The sequence below is a fragment of the Ranitomeya imitator genome, chromosome 5, assembly GCF_032444005.1.
Source record: "Ranitomeya imitator isolate aRanImi1 chromosome 5, aRanImi1.pri, whole genome shotgun sequence".
Lineage (NCBI taxonomy): Eukaryota > Metazoa > Chordata > Amphibia > Anura > Dendrobatidae > Ranitomeya > Ranitomeya imitator.
The window spans coordinates 562,630,391-562,655,895 of record NC_091286.1 but is presented as its reverse complement, the minus strand read 5'-3'; the positions used below and the strand labels follow the sequence as shown (position 1 = coordinate 562,655,895).

At 43.8% G+C, this 25,505-nt stretch overlaps 1 protein-coding gene across 3 annotated transcripts in view; it reads right to left on the bottom strand.

Moving 5' to 3' along the window:
* The window catches only part of WDR33 (WD repeat domain 33), a 160,580-nt gene that overhangs the window by 84,250 nt on the left and 50,825 nt on the right, over positions 1-25,505 (bottom strand). For all 3 annotated transcript variants that reach the window (XM_069727691.1, XM_069727690.1, XM_069727692.1), the window contains exon 6: positions 19,915-20,066. In XM_069727691.1, the coding sequence (XP_069583792.1) occupies positions 19,915-20,066 (152 nt within the window). The remainder of the gene's footprint in view (positions 1-19,914; positions 20,067-25,505) is intronic.

Genomic DNA, 25,505 nt, shown 5'->3' with positions numbered 1-25,505 from the left:
GATAAGCCGTCCAAGAAACATTTGCCTCAAACAATTCATGGTAACCCTCACTGTGTGTGCAGTGCCTCATCAGAAAAAAACACAATTGCGTCACGGGGTATCGTTGCTAACATGTCTTCACAAGAGGTCCGCCGAGTCAAATAGTCCCATGCTGACAAATGTTGGACCACGCACATTTTATACGGGTGAAAATTCAGTTCATCATGAAGAATCCGGTGGAGAGAACGTCTTGAAATGCCAAGAGCAAATGATTGCTTCCGAGCAGAGCGTTTCGGAGATTGCAGTACTGCTGCTCTAACTCTCTCGATGTTTTGTGGTGTTGTAATCCTTCTCTCAGGTCCCCTTCGTACACATGACACATTCCCTGCTGTTCTGAATGCATTCACCCAATTTACAATTGATTGCCGTCCAGGAACACGTCCGCGTGGAGGAACAGCGAATTGTAAACGAAAAGCACGCTGCACTGCAATGATCGAGTGGGCATTTGAAAAATACGCTTCAACACAAAATGACCTCTCCTCACGTGTCCACTGCATGATGGCAACTGAAAGGCAGAGGAATACAAATCTCCCATCAGCCACTGTAAGCCACACCCACTCTCCCCTCTCTTCGACCGACAGTGCCGCCACAGCATGCAGTGCAAAAAAGCAAATTACCGCGCTCCACCCTGTATAAGTAAAACAAGTGTTTTGTGACCCATACATAAAAATATTGCCAATATTACTTGTTGTTCCCTAGAAATTTTTTCCAGAGCAGCTTTTAAACAGGGATTTTTGTGTACTCACCGTAAAATCCTTTTCTTTGAGCCACTCATTGGGGGACACAGACCATGGGTGTATGCTGCTTGCCACTAGAAGGGTGACACGAAGTCAACACAAAAAAAATTAGCTCCTCCTCTGCAGTATACACTCTCGTGCTGGCTCCCAGAGAACCAGTTTGGTGCAAAAGCAGTAGGAAAAAAACAGTAACAACATAGAAGAGTACAACATGTCAACTTAAAATAACAAGCAAAAGCCATATAAGCCATTAGGCTAACAGGGTGGGTGCTGTGTCCCTCAATGAGTGGCTCGGAGAAAAGGATTTTACGATGAGTACACAAAAATCCCTGTTTCTCCTTCATCTCATTGGGGGACACAGACCATGGGACCTCCCAAAGCAGTCCCTAGGAGGGGAAAAAAACAAAGTATTAGGCTTCATGCAACAACTGCCTAAAAGTGCGCCTCCGCTGCCCGCAGAATTCTTCTCCCTAGACTCGCGTCCGCTGAAGCCGGAGAGTGAATATTATAGTGCTTTGCGAAGGTATGTAAACTGGACCAAGTCTCAGCTTTACAGACCTGCTCCGCCATCGCTTGATATCGAATGGCCCAAGAAGCCCCCACCGACCGAGTGGAGCTCTGATTCCCACTGGGATGGGCTGATTTCTAACTCGGTATGACTCAGGATGCCATCCTTGAGACGTACCTTTGCAGAGCTCTGACCAGGTCGAGAGTGTAAAGAGCTCTTTCAACCCTGTGAATAGGGGCCGGACAAAAGGAAGAACAATGTCCTCGTTAACATGGAAGGACGAAACGACCTTTGTAAAAAAGGACGGCGACGGCCTAAGAAACCTTGTCCTGATGGAAATGAAGGAAAGGCACCAGGCAGGATAAGGCGGCTAATTCCAAAACTCTTCTGGTCGATGTGATCGCCACAAGGAAGGCAACCTTCCAGGACAGAAAAACCAACAAAATGTCCTGAAGCCGTTCAAAGGGAGGTTCCTGAAGGGCACTTAGCACAAAGTTAAGGTCTCAAGGCTCTAAAGGCATGTGATAGGGAGGAGTGACGTGTGACACCCCCTGAAGAAAGGCCTTAACCTGAAGTTGACGACATGCGTCTCTGAAATAAGACCAATAGTGCGGAGATATGGCCCTTGAGAAAACTGAGTACCAGACCAGAGTCCAGAGCAGCCTGTAGGAACTCTAAAATTGTGGAAAATGAGAAGACGAGAGGGGAAAGACCGCGATCCTTGCACCAAGCAAAAAATGTCTTCCAGGTACAGTGATAGATACGGACTGATGTGGGTTTTTGGGCACTAACCATAGTGCAAATGATCTGTTGAGAAAACCAAACCAGGGTCAAGACCCAGGATTCAACAGCCACGCCGTTATACACAGGGCCCCTGAGTTATGGTGATAGATCCGGCCCTGGGAGAACAGATCTGGCAGCCTCCAGGGAATGTTGGCGATGAGGCGTAACAACTCTGCAATCCACGAGCGGTGTGGCCAATCGGCAGCGACCAGGATCACTGGGACTCCTACCTTGATCTTCCTGATTACTCTGGGGAGCAAAGGTAGAGGGGCAAAAAATAAAATGTATGTAAGGCAGAATTGGCACCACGAAAGAACCACAGCGTTGACAAAGATGGCCGTCGGGTCTCGAGACCTCACTATAAACTGGGGAACCTTGGCATTCAGTCTGGATGCCATGAGATCCACATCTGGGATCCCCCAGCGAATACAGATCTGGTTGAAGACTTCTTGATGAAGCTCCCATTACCCCCAAGGGGAGACCCTGACAGCGGAGGAAGTCTGCCATCCCGTTTTACACTCCTGGAATGTGCACCGCTGAGATCATAGAGTGGTTGTTCTCTGCCCATCGAAGGATGCGAGTTACTTCGGACATGGCCGCCCTGCTGCGGGTACCCCCTTGATGACTGATGTATGCGACACATCCGTGGCGTTGTCTGATTTAATACGGATGGGGTGACCCACGAGAAGATTATGGAAGTGTTGCAGGGCCAGCCGAATAGCACGGATCTCCATAACGTTGAACGGTAGTTTCGATTCCTGAACTGACCAGCAGCCCTGAGCAGTGTGGTGGTGGAAGACTGCTCCCCATCCCGAAAGACTGGCATCGGTAGTCACCACCAGCCATTGAATGGGTAGGAAAGACTTCCCCTGGTTGAAGGAAGAGTTCACGTCCACCACCTGAGAGCCTGTTTGACCTACAGGGACTAGTGGCACCTGCAGTCGAGCGGGAACAAATTTCTGTCCCAAACTGCCACAAGTGTATGTTGTAGGAGACGAAGGTGCAGTTGGACAAAAGGGACCGCTTCTAATGTGACCACAATCTTTCCTAGTAGCCGCATTGCAAACCGGATGGAGTATGGGGAAGACTGACGAAGCACTTGGGCCCCTTGTTGAAGGGCTAAGACCATGTCTGGAGGGAGAATTACCAACCCCCAAGACAACTCCAGGGACATTCCTAGAAATGAAATCTGTTGGGCTGGGACAGGAGATTTACTTAAGTTTATCAGCCAGCCCAGGCGAGAAAGGGTATCGCAAGTAATGTAAATGGACTCCGCGCAGTCGTGGAAAGACAGACCCTTGATCAACAGGTCGTCCAGATAGGGCAGAATGATCACGCTCCGAGAGTGCATGTTGGACAAGACAGCCCCCATGACCTTTGTGAACACTCTAGGGGCTGTAGCGAGGACTTATGGCAGGGCTGTGAATTGAAAATGTTGGTCGCGAATGGCAAAGCGCAGGAATCTCTGGTGAGGGAAAAAAATTGGAATATGTAAGTAAGCGTCTCAGATGTCGATTGAGGCCAAGAATTCTCCCTCTTCCAGGGAAGTGATAACTGAGTGCAGAGATTCCATGTGAAAATGACGGACCTTGACAAACTTGTTTAGAAGTTTGAGGTCTAGTTTACCTTTCCGTTCTTTCGGACGAAGAAAAGGTTTGAATAGAAACTTTTTGCTTTCTGGGACGGGGACAATGACACCATCGTGACGTAATGCGTCTATGGCCTGGGAGAAAGCGTTTGCCCTTGCCTCTGAAGAGGGAGGACAGGAGGGAAAGAAACGTGAAGGGGGGTGCGTAGCAAAGTCGAATTTGTATCCGGACAACACTAGATCTCTGACCCACTCGTCGGAAATAACGGAAAGCCAGACCTGACAAAAGACGTAGGCGGCTGTCTACCCTGCCGATGTCGACTGGATAGCGCTAGTAGTCAGCGTGAGGAAAATCTCTGAGACCTGGGACCTTAAGTTCTCGACTTCTTGGGTTGGGACTTCCAATGCTGGTTAGGTCTGTGCGAGACCTGATCTCCTCCATCCTTTTGTGGAGAACGTCCTGAACCGGACCAAGTAGTGGCCCAGCCTGGAATGGAGCGAAAGGAACGGAAACGGATTTGTTGCTGTCTCTGAAAGGGACGCCTAAGTCTGTTGGGGAAGGAATTTACTCTTCCCTCCTGTAGCATCGGAAATAAGCTGATCCAGCTTTTCTCCAAATAAGCCACTGCTTTGATAAGGAAGGGAGGTGAGAGACTTTTTTGATGCAGAGTCCGCCTTCCATTCTCTGAGCCATAATGTCCTTCTGATACTGATGGCATTGGCTGCTGACTGAGCAGCACAACCGGCCGCATCCAAGGATGCATGTACCATGTAATCTTCTGCTTGGAAATTGGGTTGGCAAGGTGAACTGCCTCAGGAGGAAGGTTACTGCTTCGAAGTAGCTAAAGTCTCTGACCAGAAAACCATTGCCTTAGCTACCCATGCTGCGGCAAAGGATGGATAGAGCCCTGAACCTGAGGCTTCAAAGACAGAGCGAGACAAACTTTCTGACTGCCCGTGGGATTTTTGATGGATGAGTCATCCAGCACGGACAGGAGAGTTTTGGATGCTAGGCAGGATACTGGGGGATCTACCACTGGAGATTCAGCCTAATCTTTTTTCAGGTCAGCTGAAAAAGGATACTTTGCTTTGAGCGGCCTTTGTCCTGTGAAGCGTTTATCCGGCCGTTCTCTATGCCCATGAACTATGGCTCTAAATTCAGAATGAATAGCAAATGCCTTATGAGAGCGTTTAGTCCTCTTAAAGGACACGGTTTGATCCGGAGCGAAGCTGGAATCTTGCTCAACCTTTAAAGCCTGGTTGACAGTCTCAATCAGTGAACCCACTGTTTTCTGAAAATCTGGCAAATCCGGATCCAAGGAACCATCAGATTTACAATCAGATTCGCGTTCGCTACTGACCACTGGATAGGGAGAGCGAGAAACAGAGCTTTGAGGCGACAAGGCACGCGTCTGCTCAGGAGACGTGCTACGGATCTGTTTTCTAGGTGCCCGACAGCTTCTAGAATGCTTTCAGCCCCTGCTAACCGACTGCTCCCGGGCTTGGGGAGGATCTGTCTACATCAGTCCTGCAAATGCTCCGGTCCCCCGAAGAATCACAGAGGGATTCAATGGCTTTGGCCAGCGAAGCCATGGATTGAGACAGTGGCGAAGCCCACTCAGGGGGACTAGGTACACTGGGCTCGGTGTCGGCGGATGTAAGGCAGCTAGCTGCAGGTCCTCCTGTGCTGCTGCTGGTTTGGACAGAGTAGGGATAAGGGGTAAAACCCTCAAATCCACATCTCTTTAGAAGGGAGGTGGTGAGGGACCGTCCGCCGCCTTGTACCATCTGCTTTAACAGTGGTGGTGCAGTGGGGGCTGCTCGGGACATAAAAAAAGGGGCCACTGTACATCCAAGGGGTTAAATCCCCTAGGATGGGACAGGGTTAAATGTACGGCATTAGACCCGGCTGCAGAAGAGGATAAGTGGAGGCGCTACACCATGTGCTCGTCCGTTAGTGGTGTGACGAGATCGGTGCTCTAGAAGGGACCCGTCGCCCAAAAAAAATTCAGCCCAGGCTTGGCATCCCACGTCGCAGGAGAGGATACGGAGAGGCGACACACTCTGTGCTCGCCTGTTGATGGTTCGGGGAGATAGGAACCTTGAAAGGATCCAACACCCCTTCATTCCACTTCAAAAAATGTAAAAATTGGTAAAAATGTAAAAATAAAATAATAAAGATCTTTTGGTCTGAAAACCAGACCCATGTACCTCCTACGGACACCAAGCAAGAACTGGTTCTTTGGGAGCCAGCACAAGGGTATACACTGCAGAAGAGGAGCTAACTTTTTTTGTGTTAACTAAGTGTCAGTCTCCTAGTGGCAAGCAGCATATACCCATGGTCTGTGTCCCCCAATGAGGCGAAAGAGAAAATTAAATAAATACGGTAGTCACTGTTGTTCCAACACACATGCATAAGATCTACAAAACAAGAGAATAAAAATACATTACTAGGTATTTTATCTGATCAGAGACACTTTATCCACTTCTGTCTCCTGGTGCTTTTAGTATTTTATCTCTCCACAATGCTGGATTCGCAGCTACAATGCTTAGTAATGCTGTATAAATATGCTCCACACTGCCTCAGAATATGTGCTACATACAGACAGGAGAGCAGGAATGAAGGCTCCTACAGACAGTACAAAGACTACTGAAAATTAGCTACAGAAACTGCAGTGAATAAACTGGCTAGAAATGTAGGATGCCGGTCATAATGACCAGAAAGTCATATATCGTGTACACACACCAAAAGTTATTCTGGAAAGTCACCTGAAATGACAGACGTGATTTAAGTTATCTATCCAGTTGGTTGCAATGGACAGACATTACCTAAAAGCATTTAGCTTTGCGTGATGGTCGATTTGTACGTAACGTTGTAGTAATATGTATACCAGATATTCTCCCAGAAGAGATCAATGAACATGATACAACAAAAGTGAAAATGAAATAACTTCTCCTAAGCCTAGGAAGACCATTATTAGAGGGTAATTTAACATGTGGAAGAATATAAAGCAATTTTTTTTTTAGAGGGCAAGAGCAGCTGAAAGTGGTATTTTTGAGACAAATTGTAAATGTAGAGGGAAGAAAAAAAAATCCCAGAAAATTTGAAAATAAGAGTATATATGCTGGATGAGGTAATGCAAGTCGATAAAGCTTTTACCAGGACCAAGATATGGCATAAATGTATCCACATATTTTTCAACACTCTACCCCATTTTCAGGAGAAAAAACTACAACCTCCAAAAATTCCAAAGCATTAGATATACAGTTAGGTCCATATATATTTGGACAAAGACAACATTTTTCTAATTTTGGTTATAGACATTAACACAATGAATTTTAAACAAAACAATTCAGATGCAGTTGAAGTTCAGACTTTCAGCTTTCATTTGAGGGTATCCACATTAAAATTGGATGAAGGGTTTAGGAGTTTCAGCTCCTTAACATGTGTCACCCTGTTTTAAAAAGTTGGCGGAGATGGCCGGGACTGGAGTAAAAACACAAACTATCACAGCATTTTTGCACATCCATGAGAAAAGTAAAAACTGAAATATAATTTAATCAGAATCAAAAGGTAAATGTTAAAGGGGAAAACTGGAAGAACAGTCACACAGTTGTTCTCAAAAGTTTACGTACCCCGGCAGAATTTTGCTTTCTTGGCCTTTTTTCAGAGAATATGAATGACAACACCGAAACTTTTTCTCCACTAATGGTTAGTGGTTGGGTGAAGCCATTTATTGTCAAACTACTGTGTTTTCTCTTTTTAAATCATAATGACAACCCTGATCTAAAGTTCACATACCCTGGTGATTTTGGCCTGCTAACATGCACAGAAGTTGACACAAATGGGTTTGAATGGCTACTAAAGGTAACATCCTCACCCGTGACTTATTTGCTTGTAATCAGTGTGTGTGCATAAAAGCTGAGTGAGTTTCTGGGATCCCAACAGACTCTTGTATCTTTCATCCAGGCACTGACATTTCTGGATTGTGAGTTCATGGGGAAAGCAAAAGAATGGTCAGCGGATCTACAGGAAAAGGTAATTGAACTGTATAAAACAGGAAAGGGATACAAAAAGATATCCACGGAATTGATAATGCCAGTAAGCAGCGTTCAAACGGTGATTAACAAATGGAAAATCAGGTAGACCAACAAAACTTCTGTCCACAACTGCCAGGAAAATTGTTTGGGATGCAAAGAAAAACCCACAAAAAACATCAGCTGAAATACAGGACTCTCTGAAAACTAGCAGTGTGGCTATTTCAAGCTGCACAATAAGGAGGCACTTGAAGAAAAATGGGCTGCATGGTCGAGTTGCCAGAAGAAAGCCATTACTGCACAAATGCCACAAAGAATCTCGCCTACAATACGCAAAACAGCACAGAGACCAGCCTCAAAACTTCTGGAACAAGGCAATTTGGAGTGATGAGACCAAAATTGAACTTTTTAGCCAAAACCATAAACTTTACATTTGGAGAGAGGTCAACAAGGCCTATGATGAAAGGAACACCATTCCTACTGTAAAGGATGGAGGTGGATCACTGATGTTTTGGAGATGTGTGAGCTACAAAGGCACAGGAAACGTGGCCAAAGTTGAAGGAAAGATGAATGCAGCACGTTATCAGCAAATACTGGAGGCAAATTCAGCTCGGAAGCTGCACATGGGACGTAATTGGACGTTCCAACATGACAACACAAGGCCAAGTCGACTTGTCATTGGCTACAGCAGAACAAAGTGAAGGTTCTTGAGTCTCCTGACCTCAGTATCATTGAGCCACTCTGGAGAGACCTCAAGCACGCAGTTCATGCTAGACAGCCCAGGAATTTACAGGAACCGGAGGCTTTTTGCCAAGAAGAGTGGGTAGCTTTACCATCTGAGAAAATAAAGAACCCTCATCCACAACTACCACAAAAAGAATTCAAGCGGTCATTGAGGTTAGAAGGGGCAATACACGGTATTAAGAAATGGGGTATAAAAACTTTTGATCAGGATCATTTTGACGTTTTTGGGTTGTCATTAGGATTTAAAAAGAGAAACCCCAGTAGTTTGACAATAAATGGCTTTACCCAACCACTTACCATGAATGGAGAAAAAGTGTTGGTGTTATCCTTGATAATCTCTGAAAAAAGGCTAAGAAAGCAAAAATTCTGCCGGGGTATGCAAACTTTTGAGCACAACTGTAGCTTATCTATCGTCTGGTGAATTTAAATTTCAGCGACCTAAGCAGATACGCTCTATAGATACAGTCAAAACAGTGCATATCCCATAATTATTTTACTTGCTTATACAGCTCCATTAATAACAAAGCAAGTGAAAGACATCATCATCGCTGTCCCCGATGAGGCTCACAATTTAGATTCCCTATCAGTATGTTTTTGTAGTGTGGGGGGAAATCGGAGAACTCAGAGGAACCTACGCAAACACGGGGAGAACATACAGACTCCTTGCAGAGGTTGTCCTTGGTGGGATTTGAATGAAGGACCCAAGAGCTGCAAAGCAACAGTGCTAACTATTATTAAAGTAGCAAAGTTACTTTAACATTAACTAGACCTTGCTCACATCTATGGCATGGATTCCATCGAGGGCAGTTGCAACTTGTCACTGTATTCTTCCTAGGAAGCGGAATGAAGTCAGCGATTGAGACTTTAGGAGAACACAGCCTAACTTAAAAATGCTCAGAACACCTCTCATTCTCACTCCTACAAGATAGAATGTAATTAAAAGAAAAAAAAAAAATCACAATTCTATTAATAGATCTGACAGCCTAAAGTTACAAAGGAAAAGTCCGAGTGTGCTTCACTTATGGTAAATTGGAAAATGGCAGAGGTGGAGTAGCTGGCAAATACATACATGCAGCTGAAAGTTTAAAAGGAAACTATCACTGCCAGAAAAGCTATACCTGATGACGGCGCTCGTCTCCATACGCCAGGTAGTCTTAGAGCATACACTAAGTGTGCTCTGGTGCCAACTCATTACAGCCGATCTGAACTGGCAACAGAGCGAGCGGCGTCATTGTGCACATCACGCAGAGGATAGCTCTGCCCCTAAGCTTCATTTCATGGAGGGGGCAGAGGCTGTGGCAGTGACTACAACCTCTCTGCCATGACTACACTCGGTTTTAGTATCCCAGCATTCATTGGGGATGCTCAAACAACGTCATAGAAAAAGTAGCAAAAAAGAAAAGCAGTTAGTACAGTTAGGAAAGGATAGGGATTTTTTTTTATTCAAATGTTAGAAATTAGTTTAGATTATGACATTAAATAGGGATATAGGAGAATTACTTTGCATGTCAGATCAACCCTTTAAAGAGAAAAAAAAAAAAACTCCAAGTAAATGTGGCGCTAAGCACCTACGGATTTTTTGAATTCATCCACTTCAAGTGAAAAATGTAAAAAAAATCATTTATTTTCTCAAAATAAAAAAATAAAATATATTTGTAAATTTAAAAAAAAAAAGTGGTACAACGCGTTTCGGCTGCTATTTTTACAGTGCAGCTTTCATCAGGTAGTAAAAAAACAAAAAGAACAAACAATACAATAAGCACTATACTTGGAGTTTTTTGTTTTTTTCTCTTTGAAATTGCCACCTATGTGGATCTGAAGCAGGATCAACACAGTTCTCCAAAGTGAGCTGCACACCTTATTGGATTATACAACATACGAAGAAGAGTTGCCTAAAGAATTGATTTCTTGAGAATCTCAACGTGCATTTCTTACCGATAGAAGGTGAGCATAACTACAAATGAAAGAAATGTTTTTAACTTGTTGGTAAAAACGTATTACGCTCAGAGGAAGCGCCGCACTTCTCTCTTTTTTTTTTCCCCTCTTTCCCTAAACCAGGGTATTTCTAAAGATCAACCCTTTAAGCGGGAATGAAAATGGTGACCCCTCCCACATCCACCAAACCAAAAATCTTTAGAAAGAAATCAACAAATAAAAATCTAAAATTGTATTTCTATAGCTTAAACTGAACAGAACTATGAGCTCTATATTAAATGTATACCTGCAGTGTAACAAATGAATACATGAACATATCAGCGGAGCATAAAATGCACATATATCAGCATGCTCTGGAGCTTGCTCATTTCTGCTGATCTGAGCCGACAACAGAGCGTGCGCAGTCATTGTGCATATCACACAGCACACATGGACTAGCCCAGCCCCTGCGTGAAATTAAGAGTTTAATTTAAAATCCACATGTTCATTAATGCTGAAGACTGCGACCCAGGTACACAGGGTGAAATCCACAGGGCATTTTTTAAAGTTGCAGATCTTCTGCTGTTAAAGCTGCACCGTGGCTACTACCTAAATGAATGAGAGTTTCTGGCATGTCCTATGCCTAAACCTACAAAGATCATATAACAGCCCCTGCAGAGGTCCTATGGTGTAGAGATGTAACTGAACCACTTCAAAGCTCATTTCAAAGTGGCTGAGGCACGGGTGATATAAATGCCGTAGGTGCGTGTGACTTCTGTAGGGGCAGGTAACATTTCTGGATAGGCTAGTCAACTGAACAGAAATCATATTCACCCCTGGTACTGAAATCATATCAGCCTAAACTAAAGCCTGTAATACTAAAATCATGTGAGGGTCAGTAAACTGCGGTCTTTTTGGTGTGAAAAAAAACCATGCTGGCAAACAGATTATCTTGCACTTGTGGCATGCAGATACGGTCGATCACGGCTGGAGTAGCCCCTCATCCAATGGACCCGGCCGGGAACCAAAGTTGTCTTGGTTGCTTGTATGAGCGAGTCTGGTTGCTACAGGGAGGCAAGGGCTAACTGAGCTAGGCGATGAAACCAGCACCCCAAGGGCAGGTTCACACAAGCGGATTATAAAAATACAAAAAATTGTTCCGTTTCATCCAGGGAAGTGGGATGTTTTTTTTCCTCACTTGACGTCCGTGTTCAGTCTGTATGCAATCAGTTTTGCTTTTCTTTTACAGAAGCGGCTATTAATCATTTCCAAGACCATTTAGAGTTTCCCATGTTACAGAATTACAATGTATATCCGGAATAAATGCATGCTATACTGTGGCTCTATATGGAATCTGTTTTATTTATAAAAAAAAAAATGTTAAGCACCCATAGACTTGAATAAGCGAGTCATTTGATTTATGGAAGAAAGTAGTGCATGCTGCAATTTAAAATATATATAGTAAAAAAGTTGCACATATGCTCTGCTTCATTGAATGCCATTGATCTGAGTGCTGTACGTGTTTTTTCTTTATTTCCCCCCACAGTCATCACACAGGCCAAAAATACAGCAGTTTGAATGAGCCCTTAGGCAGAGTGATAGCGAGTCATACGGCCAGGATGTGCTAGCTCTGCCCACAGAGAACATGGTGATGCTGGCCAGTGTATCAGGCGTCCGAATTACTCTCTTGGCAAGCACACAGTGTTTGTTTATAGCGAGATGCTCAGCTCCCTTTATGGCAGATGTTGCACTGGTGTAAAAATCGATCATTGGACTGATTTGATCATCGAGTGTGGGGGTGGGTGGCCTTATGCATGTTAGAATAGTTATGTTGAGCTACTTTAGTAATTTTGCTAATGAACTCAATTTGCAATGGGGGTTGAAATAATTCTAATTTCAACAGAATAACCAATGACTTACTTGAAGAGCGAGCGCTTTGGAAACCGGTCAATACACATTTTGTCTTTGTAAAAATTCTACATGTACGGATAGAAAAAAAAATAGCAGCCAGCTGCAACCTGCCACCTCTACAGAACTTATATTTTCTTACACAGGAGGGTTAGAAATCATTACGGTAAGTCTCCTTCACAATAAAGGCGGCATATGAATCTAGAGGGGTTGCACTGAAGGTTAAGGACGAAAGACATGAGAAGAGGTGTCGTCTGGTGGAAGCTTTACAAGCAGGTCTAGAGTGGAGGCCTGCTCCAAGCAATTACCGTACTTATGGAAGCTGCAGTCAGCAACAAACTTCCTTTCCATGATATTTAAATTGAATATGTGCACTCCATGCCTGCATTAAACACGTACACTTAAATCTATTCTATGGCTTCTCAAAAGTGAAATCCGTTTACTGTGCCCATAGTAAAATGATGCAGAAACTGGTGAGAATTACCCCTCTGTGGTGTGCATTATGGTTGGGGGTTAATCTGTCTCAGTCAAAGGCAGACCTTGGATGTCAGTTTAAGATAAAGATTACATTTTATTTTTTATGTATATAGACCAAAGAAATCATGGCCTCAAATTCTCATGGGAGAACAGCCTTCAAGTTTTGATTTTTTCTTTGTGCTCAACAGCACAATATAGAGGTCCGCATTCAGCAGCAGTACAAAACAGACTAAGGCTATGTTCACATGGACCGTTTTTGCAGCGTTTATTATCCTACAGCCAAAATTGGCTCTCTTGGCAGGATTAATCCGGAGTTCAAAACAGTTTTTCAGCATTTTCTCGGTACGAATTATATCTTGGACTAAAATACATGTTTAATAAAAGGTGTTGTTTTTTTTAATAATACAAAGCTTAAAAAAAAATGCAGTGAAAACCCATTAGCGTTTTTCCACTGTTATTCTTCTTGCTTTAGATGGGTGCACAAACGCTGAAAAAATGCTGAAAGAAGTCTTGTATCAAGTATGTTATGGAGTCATGCTGGTCCATCTTTCCTGGCCTCCTGATGAATCTTATCCTAGAGGAAACGCGTTGGCTTTGATAATGGACACCTATTTAGTGACAGCCATCTGCAAATTTTGTATATGTGTCTTAAAACCAAAGCATCTGAGCAGGCTGAATTGGTACACAGGTATGGTATCCTGTTTCACAGTTTATCACTTTTTTTTTTGCGATATGCCATTATTCTTGTGCGGATGATTATCCATTTTTTTTGCGGAGGTGCACATATTTTGGATATGAACACCTTTTCCTTATACCCATATAATGCTTCTAAACTGCATGCAGAATTATTAGGCAATTTGTATTTTAGAGGATTATTTTTATAATTGATCAACAACTATGTTCTCAATCAACCCAAAAGACTCAAATATCAAAGCTTAATATTTTTGGAAGTTGGAGTGGGATTTTTTAGATTTGGCTATCTTAGGAGGATATCTGTTTGTGCAGGTAACTATTACTGTCCAGAATTATTAGGCAACTTAATAAAAACCAAATATATTCCCATCTCACTTGTTTATTTTCACCAGGTAAACCAATATAACTGCACAACATTTCTGACATGCAAAAACCAAACCCCAAAAAACTAGTGACCAATATAGCCACCTTTCTTTATGATGACACTCAGCAGCCTTCCATCCATAGATTCTGTCAGTTGCTTGATCTGTTTACGATCAACATTGCGTGCAGCAGCCACCACAGCCTCCCAGACATTGTTCCGAGAGGTGGACTGTTTTCCCTCCCTGTAGATCTCACATTTTATGAGGGACCACAGGTTCTCTATGGGGTTCAGATCAGGTGAACAAGGGGGCCATGTCATTTTTTCTTCTTTGAGACCTTTCCTGGCCAGCCACGCTGTGGAGTAGTTGGAGGCATGTGATGGAGCATTGTCCTGCATGAAAATCATGTTTTTCTTGAATGATACCGACTTCTTCCTGTACCACTGCTTGAAGAAGTTGTCTTCCAGAAACTGGCAGTAGGTCTGGGAGTTGAGCTTCACTCCATCCTCAATCCGAAAAGGTCCCACAAGTTCATCTTTGATGATACCAGCCCGTACCAGTACCCCACCTCCACCTTGCTGGCATCTGAGTCGGAGTGGAGCTCTCTGCCCTTTACTGATCCAGCCTCTGGCCCATCCATCTGGCCCACCAAGAGTCACTCATTTCATCAGTCCATAAAACCTTTGAAAAGTCAGTCTTGAAATATTTCTTGGCCCAGTCTTGACGTTTTATCTTATGTTTCTTGTTCAAAGGTGGTCGTTTTTCAGCCTTCCTTACCTTGGCCATGTCCCTGAGTATAGCACACCTTGTGCTTTTTGTTACTCCAGTAACGTTGCAGCTCTGAAATATGGCACAACTGGTGGCAAATGGCATCTTGGCAGCTTCACGCTTGATTTTCCTCAATTCATGGGCAGTTATTATGCACCTTTTTTGCCCAACACGCTTCTTGCAACCCTGTTGGCTATTTGCCATGAAACGCTTGATTGTTCGGTGATCACGCTTCAAAAGTTTGGCAATTTCAAGACTGCTGCATCCCTCTGCAAGACATCTCACAATTTTGGACTTTTCAGAGCCCATCAAATCTCTCTTCTGACCCATTTTGCCAAAGGAAAGGAAGTTGCCTAATCATTAAGCACACCTTATATAGGGTTTTGATGTCATTAGACAACATCCCTCCTCATTACAGAGATGCACTTAACCACTTAACCTGATTTACTTAATTGGTAGTTGGCTCTCAAGCCTGAACAGCTTGGAGTGGGACAACATGTATAAAAAGTATCATGTGATCAAAATACAACTTGCCTAATAATTCTGCACACAGTGTATTGCCACATATGAAGACTACCTGTTGTGTGTCTTATAGACTATCATGTATTTTTTGTGGCAGAATCTGTGCTCTAAGAATAAAATACCTATCTAGGGTCGTTATAGGGGCTCTCTCGGGCTATATGAGGAGCGGGGATGCCTTTTCTTGCGTTATTAGGGTGTCAACCTCTGGACAGGCAGGCCTCACGGTTTAGGGCCTTATAGGAATAGTGTAGTGGTTATTTTGCCACATTTTCCGCCTTTGCTTTCGAATAAATATATATTATAAAACATAATTGTAATTTTTCTCACTTGGCAACTTTTAGTGTATTTACATTATAAGTCTGTCTTTTAACAATCTTTAGATATGAGAGTCCTTAGTGGTTGATTTTAATGGCTAACTGAAAAGATGGTAAATTACAAGCTTTCGAGACTACTCAGGTTTCTTTATCAGACATTACTGTTTAACAATAAGGGTTTCTTCACTTGTCAAGTTTGTGTAGCAAGAACCGAGCACACACCGATTGTGCACAAACCTTTATGTTTTTCTAACACTGCCTTGGCCGACAAAAGGGCATAGTTTTGGTAGATCACAGTGGTGGCAAATGGAAAGAAATGTGGAGTAAATGTGACAGTGCCAATTTTATGGTAACAATCTTGGACTCAAACTAAACCATTTAGTGGTTTAAATTTACACTAAACAGTAGTGTTGAGCGATACCGTCCGATACTTGAAAGTATCGGTATCGGATAGTATCGGCCGATACCCGAAAAATATCGGATATCGCCGATACCGATATCCGATACCAATACAAGTCAATGGGACATCAAGTATCGGAAGGTATTCTCATGGTTCCCAGGGTCTGAAGGAGAGGAAACTCTCCTTCAGGCCCTGGGATCCATAGGGATGTGTAAAATAAAGAATTAAAATAAAAAATATTGATATATTTACCTCTCCGGCGGCCCCTGAACTCAGCGCGGGTAACCGGCAGGCTTCTTTGTTCAAAATCAGCGCTTTTAGGACCTGAGAATCACGTCCCGGCTTCTGATTGGTCGCGGGCCGCCCATGTGACCGCCACGCGACCAATCACAAGCCGCGACGTCACCGCAAGCTATTAACACGCTCATTTTTAAAAATGAGCGCGTTAATAGCTTGCGGTGACGTCGCGGCTTGTGATTGGTCGCGTGGCGGTCACATGGGCGGCCTGCGACCAATCAGAAGCCGGGACGTGATTCTCAGGTCCTAAAAGCGCTGATTTTGAACAACAAAGCCTGCCGGTTACCCGCGCTGAGTCCAGGGGCCGCCGGAGAGGTAAATATATCAATATTTTTTATTTTAATTCTTTATTTTACACATCTCTATGTATCCGATACCGATACCCGATACCACAAAAGTATCGGATCTCGGTATCGGAATTCCGATACCGCAAGTATCGGCCGATACCCGATACTTGCGGTATCGGAATGCTCAACACTACTAAACAGTCTAAAAGTGGCACAAACTCAGTGTAAGACATGGTATTAAGTTTAGACAATATTGTAATGGGCCATTGTACCTAGTACTGTGATATATATATATATATATATCTCTCTCTCTCTCTCGTCTGTGGTGATGGCGCTATACAAGGTGTTTAATAGCTCCTCGTGGCAATTACTTACCTCAAAGTCCGGCTTCCATCATTTCAAAGTTGAACAATCAGCTTAGGACAAGCAAAGCTGAAGCTGCTCTGTTTTTCCAGCAGCCCTATATAACTGTTGATTAGTGAAGTTTATATTATACCAATAGGAACCCTTTATGTACTAAAGATAACACATAAAATATAGCTTTTAATTAATATACCAATTAAAACCATGCCACAAATACAACCAGATAAACACATAAAACACACAACCGTGCACTCTGGGATAACCCTGCCAAACAATACCTCTTAGTACTGCCTACCTATCAGTGGAGGTTGGCACTCTAAACACAGATACGAGATTGGCGCCCCCACTCACCGTCGGCTGTCCATATGTCTCCTAGTATGGATCCTAATACAGGTGTCACATACAGACCAGCACTTACACTAGACAGGAAAAAGATAGGCAGACTAACTGGCTGATTGTGTGTGTGTGTGTATATATATATATATATATATATATATATATATATATATATATATATATATATATATATATACATACACACACAATTTATGAATAATCATATATATAAACTAGGTTTGTGACAGGGTGAGATACACGGACTAAAGACCAACAATGTGCATAACAAAAAAGTGCTCGTGTATTAAAAATAGGCCTCACTACCTCTGTACCCTACTTCTGTGCAGCCTGCCTAGCTGTGGAGGTTGGCACCCTACTGGTCAGCGGAATGGCGCCCCCACTCAGCGACGACTGGCCCTGGGAAGCCCTAATATTAAATCCCAGCCTGATAATGATCAGACACAGATGTGTAAATACACAAAAATGGCAAGGCACAAAAACATATATAGCTGCAGGGAGAAAAAAAAAAACAAACAAAAAAAAACCTCTACGCGTTTCACCCCAGCGGATCATCAGGATGCCTTGATATGTAGATGCATGAGGCGTATGAAATATCAACACTGATAAGTATCGGTCTCACCCTCTGTTTACCATGCATATATCTAAGCACTAGGCTATCTTCGGCTGAAGATAAGGGTTTTTTTTTTTTCTCCCTGCAGCTATATATGTTTTTGTGCCTTGCCATTTTTGTGTATTTACACATCTGTGTCTGATCATTATCAGGCTGGGATTTAATATTAGGGCTTCCCAGGGCCAGTCGTCGCTGAGTGGGGGCGCCATCCTCCACAGCTAGGCAGGCTGCACAGAAGTAGGGTACAGAGGTAGTGAGGCCTATTTTTAATACACGAGCACTTTTTTGTTATGCACATTGTTGGTCTTTAGTCCGTGTATCTCACCCTGTCACAAACCTAGTTTATATATATGATTATTCATAAATATATATATATATATATATATATATATATACACACACAATCAGCCAGTTAGTCTGCCTATCTTTTTCCTGTCTAGTGTAAGTGCTGGTCTGTATGTGACACCTATATTAGGATCCATACTAGGAGACATAGGGACAGCCGACGGTGAGTGGGGGCGCCAATCTCGTATCTGTGTTTAGGGTGCCAACCTCCACTGATAGGTAGGCAGTACTAAGAGGTATTGTTTGGCAGGGTTATCCCAGAGTGCACGGTTGTGTGTTTTATGTGTTTATCTGGTTGCATTTGTGGCATGGTTTTAATTGGTATATTAATTAAAAGCTATATTTTATCTGTGTTATCTTTAGTACATAAAGGGTTCCTATTGGTATAATATAGATTGTCGTTGACCTTTAAGTAGCTGCTAAGACAGCTCCAAGTGGTGTTGATTAGTGAAGTTTACCACAGATCAGCAAATTTTCACTAGTCAGCCCCATTAAACATAAAAAGCAGCAGAGTACGGTCCGCAAGGATATTAAGTGGCAAACACCTCCTAATAATTTGACCACATCATTGTCTGTCCGTCTGCCACAAAGCCAAATTGAAATCTGTTAGGAGATACCAAAGATTTGTACCATATCTTACACCAACTTCTGGCCAAAGCGGTATTCTATATGTCGGCCAGTGAAAGGTTCTGTCCTCACCCGCTAAAATTGGCTCATTTCCTGTCACTTTTCAAAAGTGGTGAAGGAAATATAAATTCACGGTTGTATTTTTTTGAGTAAATATGATTAGCACCAAATTTTGCAGCTTTTTAACCCAAGAAGGCTGCTGTACACCTAATACATTTCTGCCACTAATATACGACACTAACTTTTTTTTTTTCTAAAATATCAGACTATTAGCTGCAGCAAAGAAGCTCTCCCACTGCTGTACATGTACTTTATAGACCTCAATATTCATGAGCAGCAGGGTAACCCAGCAAACCTGCCACTGACTGACAGCAGTGTAGGAAGACGAATATTGAGAACTGGGCAGCCATAGCATCACACAGAGGACTTGCGCACTTTCGCTAATAAAGCAGGATTTTTATGAGAACTACTGTAATGGATCAAGTGAGAGTGCCCCTTTATGCCTTTGCAAAATATTAGCATGCTTGTGATAAATACTACACAAATCTGAACATATCTTGCATGTGATCTCACTTTCGACCTACTGTGGTTACCATAAAGTCAAGGATAATTTGAGGATTTTGTATCATTAGAATATTGGCATGCAACTTTGGACTGTGCAGCAGATTTTGGTTTGTACAATATTCCAAGATTAAAAGTTAAGAATTAAATGCATATAAAAGTACACAATAATTAGCTGGATAAAGTAGATTTTTAAACTAAAATTATTAAGAAATGTGTGAATATTGCCAAATTGATACATGGAAAAGCAATAGTCAGCTTTAAGAGAAAATATCATAAAGGGAAAGAGTGCCAGCCCTTCCTAATAATGAAAGATGTTCCGGTAGGGTATTACCTGTAGGATTTAGCACTGTGGGAGTCGGGTGCTTTTTATTGTCATAGTATGTGTAGCTGTCCGTTTTATTGTATTGTGCTTTATTTTGCATCTGTGAACTATTACAGGCACAGAATTCTTTATTTATAAAGCAAACGTCTTGGCATACACAGTTTGTGCGAGAAACAGTACACAATGCTGTGATCGAACACAAAGAACAACAGGAATGGACGTGCATAAGATACTGCTTCAACCTGACTAAGCCTGCCCCCCGATGAAAGACCGAAGACTTCAGATATGTACAACATTGATGGCAGAGATTAGCAATATCTATGGAAAAGGGTAGAGTGGTTATAAACCTGGCCTCTCTAATCGCCTCCTTATGCGCCTGGAACATCTTGACGTTATTCATGTTGGATTGCCAGTACTTCACATATCCGCCATGATCAGCAGTCAGCATCCACATGTCATTATGGGACCAGGTCATAGCTCGGACTGGGCTGTCATGAGCCTAAACAGAAGGTAAAAAAGTTTTTAACTTGTGTCTACTCAGATTATTAATAAGGAATAATGTTTATGCAACATTTAGACGTTTTCTTTCACCAGACGTTTCATCGTTATGCCTTTAGATTGCTCTAAACAGGGATTTGTCCCCTGGCCAAAAGTGGCTTTTTCCGCTTTGTTAGGCAATCCCCGGCATGTGTTGTGGCTGTCTAACAGCTGAGAATCCTGCATGGAGTCTAACATATTATTCGAGCACGCCAAAGGCAGTTTGATAACACCAGAGCATGCTCGGATAATAAGAAATCCGAGCACACTCGCTCATCACTAAATGTAAAGTGCTACGGAAAATGTTGGCGATATAGAAATAAAATTATTATTATCACTAAAAAAGGCCAATAGCTCTGTAACCGTATGGGAAATTTAAAAGGGGCGAAAAAAAACACAGGGGAATAAAATAAGGAGTAAAATACATCCACTTTACAGCAGGGAACGGGTGGTTTTTATTTATTTTTTTTATTTTTTTTAAGGGAACTTGTCAGGTTCCCCATGCCCTGCAACCCAGCAGCACTCACATACGATTAAATTCCCTATTAAGTATATTTAAAGAAAACAACAACAAGCATTTATAACGTCTGCCATTCCTATGCTAATTAGGGCTCTGAATAGTAAATGGGGTGTTAGTTTCTCCAGACTACGTAGAGAATACGAAGGCTAGCACTCGAATATTTGTGGGTATGACGGTGCAAGTGTACGGAACCAATAGTCCCATGCAATATCCAGATATAAATCACTGCACTCGTACTATGGGAAATGCTTGTTGCAGGTGAAAAAGTTTATTGAAACCAGTGTTGCAGTAAAATACAAAGGTGAAGCGATAGGCATAAGACGTTTCGGCCAGCTCGTGGCCTTGATCACAGTATCGCTGAAATAAATGACATAAAAACAAATGAGTAACTATATACAGACCATATTTACACATATACAATTCAGTGAAACAATGTCAGAGAACCAAGTCAAAAGACAAGTTGAAAATGGAACATATGATGTCAGTGCTCCTAAGATTTGAGGACAAAAGAAACAAACAATCGGGAGGCATGGAGATAGGTACGGCATGCGATGGAGCATTTGTTTTTATGTCATTTATTTCAGCGATACTGTGATCAAGGCCACGAGCTGGCCGAAACGTCTTATGCCTATCGCTTCACCTTTGTATTTTACTGCAACACTGGTTTCAATAAACTTTTTCACCTGCAACAAGCATTTCCCATAGTACGAGTGCAGTGATTTATATCTGGAGTTTTTCCAGACTAGTCGGCCCTGTAGGCGTGATAACGATCGTCATCACGCTCATTTCAGTAGCGTCACTGTGCCTCTGTAGCCAGGTGTACGCTGCACATGACTCAAACGTCAAAATATGGCTCCTCTGAACCACCGGTCATGAGCAGTGCGCACCTCTGAAGCCGGGAAGCATACACCTGGCTACAGAGGCGCAGTGACGCTGCAGTAAACGAGCAGCACGAATGCGTGAGATCTGCATTGGCGGCGATGATGCCAGCTCATACAAATTATTTTGCCATGCCCACAGGGGTGTGATAACATGGAAAAAGAGTTGACTAGTCAGGAGAAACCAACGCCCCCTTGACTAATCAAAGCCTTAATTAGCATAGGAAAATCGGAGGTAATTTAACCCCTTCATGACCCAGCCTATTTTGACCTTAAAGACCTTGCCGTTTTTTTTTTTGCAATTCTGACCAGTGTCCCTTTATGAGGTAATAACTCGGGAACGGTTCAACGGATCCTAGCGGTTCTGAGATTGTTTTTTCGTGACATATTGGGCTTCATGTTAGTGGTAAATTTAGGTCAATAATTTTTGCGTTTGTGAAAAAAAAAATGGAAATTTGGCTAAAATTTTGAAAATTTTGCAATTTTCAAATTTTGAATTTTAATTCTGTTAAACCAGAGAGTTATGTGACACAAAGTAGTTAATAAATAACATTTCCCACATGTCTACTTTACATCAGCACAATTTTGGAAACAAAATTTTTTTTTTTTTGCTAGGAAGTTATAAGGGTTAAAATTCGACCAGCGATTTCTCATTTTTACAACGAAATTTACAAAACCATTTTTTTAGGGACCACCTCACATTTGAAGTCAGTTTGAGGGGTCTATATGGCTGAAAATACCCAAAAGTGACACCATTCTAAAAACTGCACCCCTCAAGGTGCACAAAACCACATTCAAGAAGATTATTAACCCTTCAGGTGCTTCACAGCAGCAGAAGCAACATGGAAGGAAAAAATGAACATTTAACTTTTTAGTCACAAAAATGATCTTTTAGCAACAATTTTTTTTATTTTCCCAAGGGTAAAAAAAGAAACTGGACCCCAAAAGTTATTGTACAATTTGTCCTAAGTACGCTGATACCCCATATGTGGGAGGGCACCACTTTTTAGGCGCACGACAGGGTTCGGAAGGGAAGGAGCGCCATTTGACTTTTTCAATGAAAAATTAGCTCCAATTGTTAGCGGACACCATGTCGCGTTTGGAGAGCCCCTGTGTGCCTAAACATTGGAGCTCCCCCATATGTGACCCCATTTTGGAAACTAGACCTCCCATGGAACTAATCTAGATGTGCGGTGACCACTTTAAACCCCCAAGAGATTCACAGAAGTTTATAACGCAGAGCCGTGAAAATAAAACATAATTTTTCTTTCCTCAAAAATTATTTTTTAGCCCGCAATTTTTTATTTTCACAAGAGTAACAGGAGAAATTGGACCCCAAAAGTTGTTGTCCAGTTTGTCTTGAGTGCGCTGATACCCCATATGTGGGGGGGGAACCACTGTTTGGCCACATATCGGGGCTTGGAAGGGAAGTAGTGACGTTTTGAAATAGGGATTTTTGTGTGTACTCACCGTAAAATCCTTTTCTCCGAGCCACTCATTGGGGGACACAGGACCATGGGTTATGCTGCTGTCACTAGGAGGCTGACACTAAGCTGAGACAAAAAAAGGTTAGCTCCTCCCCTGCAGTATACACCCTCGTACTGGCTTCCAGACACCCAGTTTAGTGCAAAAGCAGTAGGATAGTAACAATATAACAAGTAACATTAGAATATAACATGTCAAACAAACAGTCAAGATCAAAAAAACAAGATCACGAGCCGAAAGGCTACCAGGGTGGGTGCTGTGTCCCCCAATGAGTGGCTCGGAGAAAAGGATTTTACGGAGAGTACACACAAAAATCCCTATTTCTCCTTCGCCTCATTGGGGGACACAGGACCATGGGACGTCCCAAAGCAGTCCCTGGGAGGGAAACAATACAACCAAAATAACTCCGTGTACCATCTGACTACAAATGCGCAACGGCCGCCTGCAAGATACGCCTGCCAAGGGCCGCGTCCGCAGAGGAGTGAATGTGAACATTGTAATGCTTTGTGAAAGTATGCAGGCTGGACCACGTTGCGGCCTTGCAAACCTGCTCCGCTGTTGCCTGGTGCCGGATGGCCCAGGAAGCACCCATCGACCGAGTGGAGTGAGCTCTAATCCCCGCCGGGATAGGACTGCCCCTGACCCGATAGGATTCCTGGATAGCAGATCGGATCCATCTGGCTATCGTGGATTTAGACGCAGCCAAACCCTTTCTGTGACCTTCCGGGAGCACGAAAAGGGCGTCCGATTTCCTGAAGTGAGCCGTTCTGGAAATGTACCTCCTGAGGGCCCTTACCACGTCCAGGGTATGGAGAGCTTTCTCGACCCTATGTTTGGGCTGCGGGCAAAAGGAGGGAAGAATGATGTCCTCATTGAGAAGGAAAGATGAGACCACCTTCGGAAGAAATGCCGGAGAAGGACGTAGGACTACCTTGTCCTGATGAAAGGCAAGGAAAGGAACCCGGCAGGATAAAGCGGCAAGCTCTGAAACCCTTCTGATGGACGTCACCGCTACCAGGAAGGCAACCTTCCAAGAGAGGACAGAGAGCGGAACGTCTTGAAGGGGTTCGAACGGAGGTTCCTGAAGAACCCCCAGAACCAAGTTGAGATCCCAGGTCTCTAGCGGCATCCTGTAGGGAGGAACCACATGGGAGACTCCCTGGATGAAAGTCTTGACCTGAAGGTTGGTGGCGATCCTACGCTGGAAAAGCATGGATAACGCTGAGATCTGACCTTTGAGGGAACTCAGGGCCAAACCGGAGTCCAGACCAGACTGAAGGAAATTCAAGATGCAAGGGATAGAGAAAACGAGCGGAGGGTGACCCCGGAGCCTGCACCATGAGAAGAAGGTTTTCCAGACGCGGTGGTAGATGGAGGCGGAAGACGCCTTGCGAGCACTTAACATGGTGGCGATGACCTGCTGAGAGAAACCGGCACGAGTTAGAATCCAGGTTTCAACAGCCACGCCGTTAAACGTAGGGCCCCTGAGCTCTGATGGTAGATCGGTCCTTGGCGAAGCAGGTCTGGGCGGTCTGGCAACCGCAAGGGAACGTCGGCTACGAGCTGAACGAGCTCCGCGTACCAAGCGCGACGAGGCCAGTCTGGGGCGACCAGGATTACTGGAACTCCCTCCGTCTTGATCTTTCGGATCACCTTCGGCAGTAAGGGAAGGGGAGGGAACACGTATGGGAGCTGAAATTGATGCCACGGAGAGATCAGCGCGTCCACTCCTATGGCCTGGGGATCCCGAGATCGAGCAATGAAGTTGTGGACTTTGGCGTTCAATCTGGACGCCATCAGATCCACGTCCGGGGTCCCCCAGCGAAGACAGATCTGGTGAAAAACCTCTGGGTGGAGTTCCCACTCCCCCGAGGCAAGGCCCTGGCGGCTCAGGAAGTCCGCCGCCCAGTTCTCGACTCCTGGAATGTGCACCGCAGAGATGATGGAATGGTTGGTTTCGGCCCAACGAAGGATGAGGGAGACTTCCTGCATCGCCGCCCTGCTGCGGGTACCCCCCTGGTGGTTGATGTAAGCCACCGCCGTGACGTTGTCCGATTGGACTCGTACTGGGTGACCCGCGAGCAGGGCGTGAAAGTGACTCAGTGCAAGTCTGATAGCACGAATCTCCAGGATGTTGATGGGGAGTTTGGATTCCCGAACTGTCCAGCGGCCCTGGGCAGAGTGGTGGAGGAACACCGCCCCCCAGCCAAGGAGACTGGCGTCGGTAGTTACCACTAACCAGCGGATCGGGAGGAAGGACTTCCCCTGGAGAAGAGATGGGCCCAGGGTCCACCATACGAGAGATTGTCTGACTCGCGGGGACAGGGGACAAGGGCGGTCGAGAGATGAGATACTCCTGTCCCAGATGTCCAGCAAAGCCTGTTGCAAGGGACGGAGATGGAGTTGAGCAAAAGAAACTGCTTCGATTGTGGCAACCATCTGCCCCAAAATCTTCATGGCAAACCGAATGGTTCGCGGGCGGGGGTGACAGAGCGTTCGGGCTCCCTTCTGAAGTGCT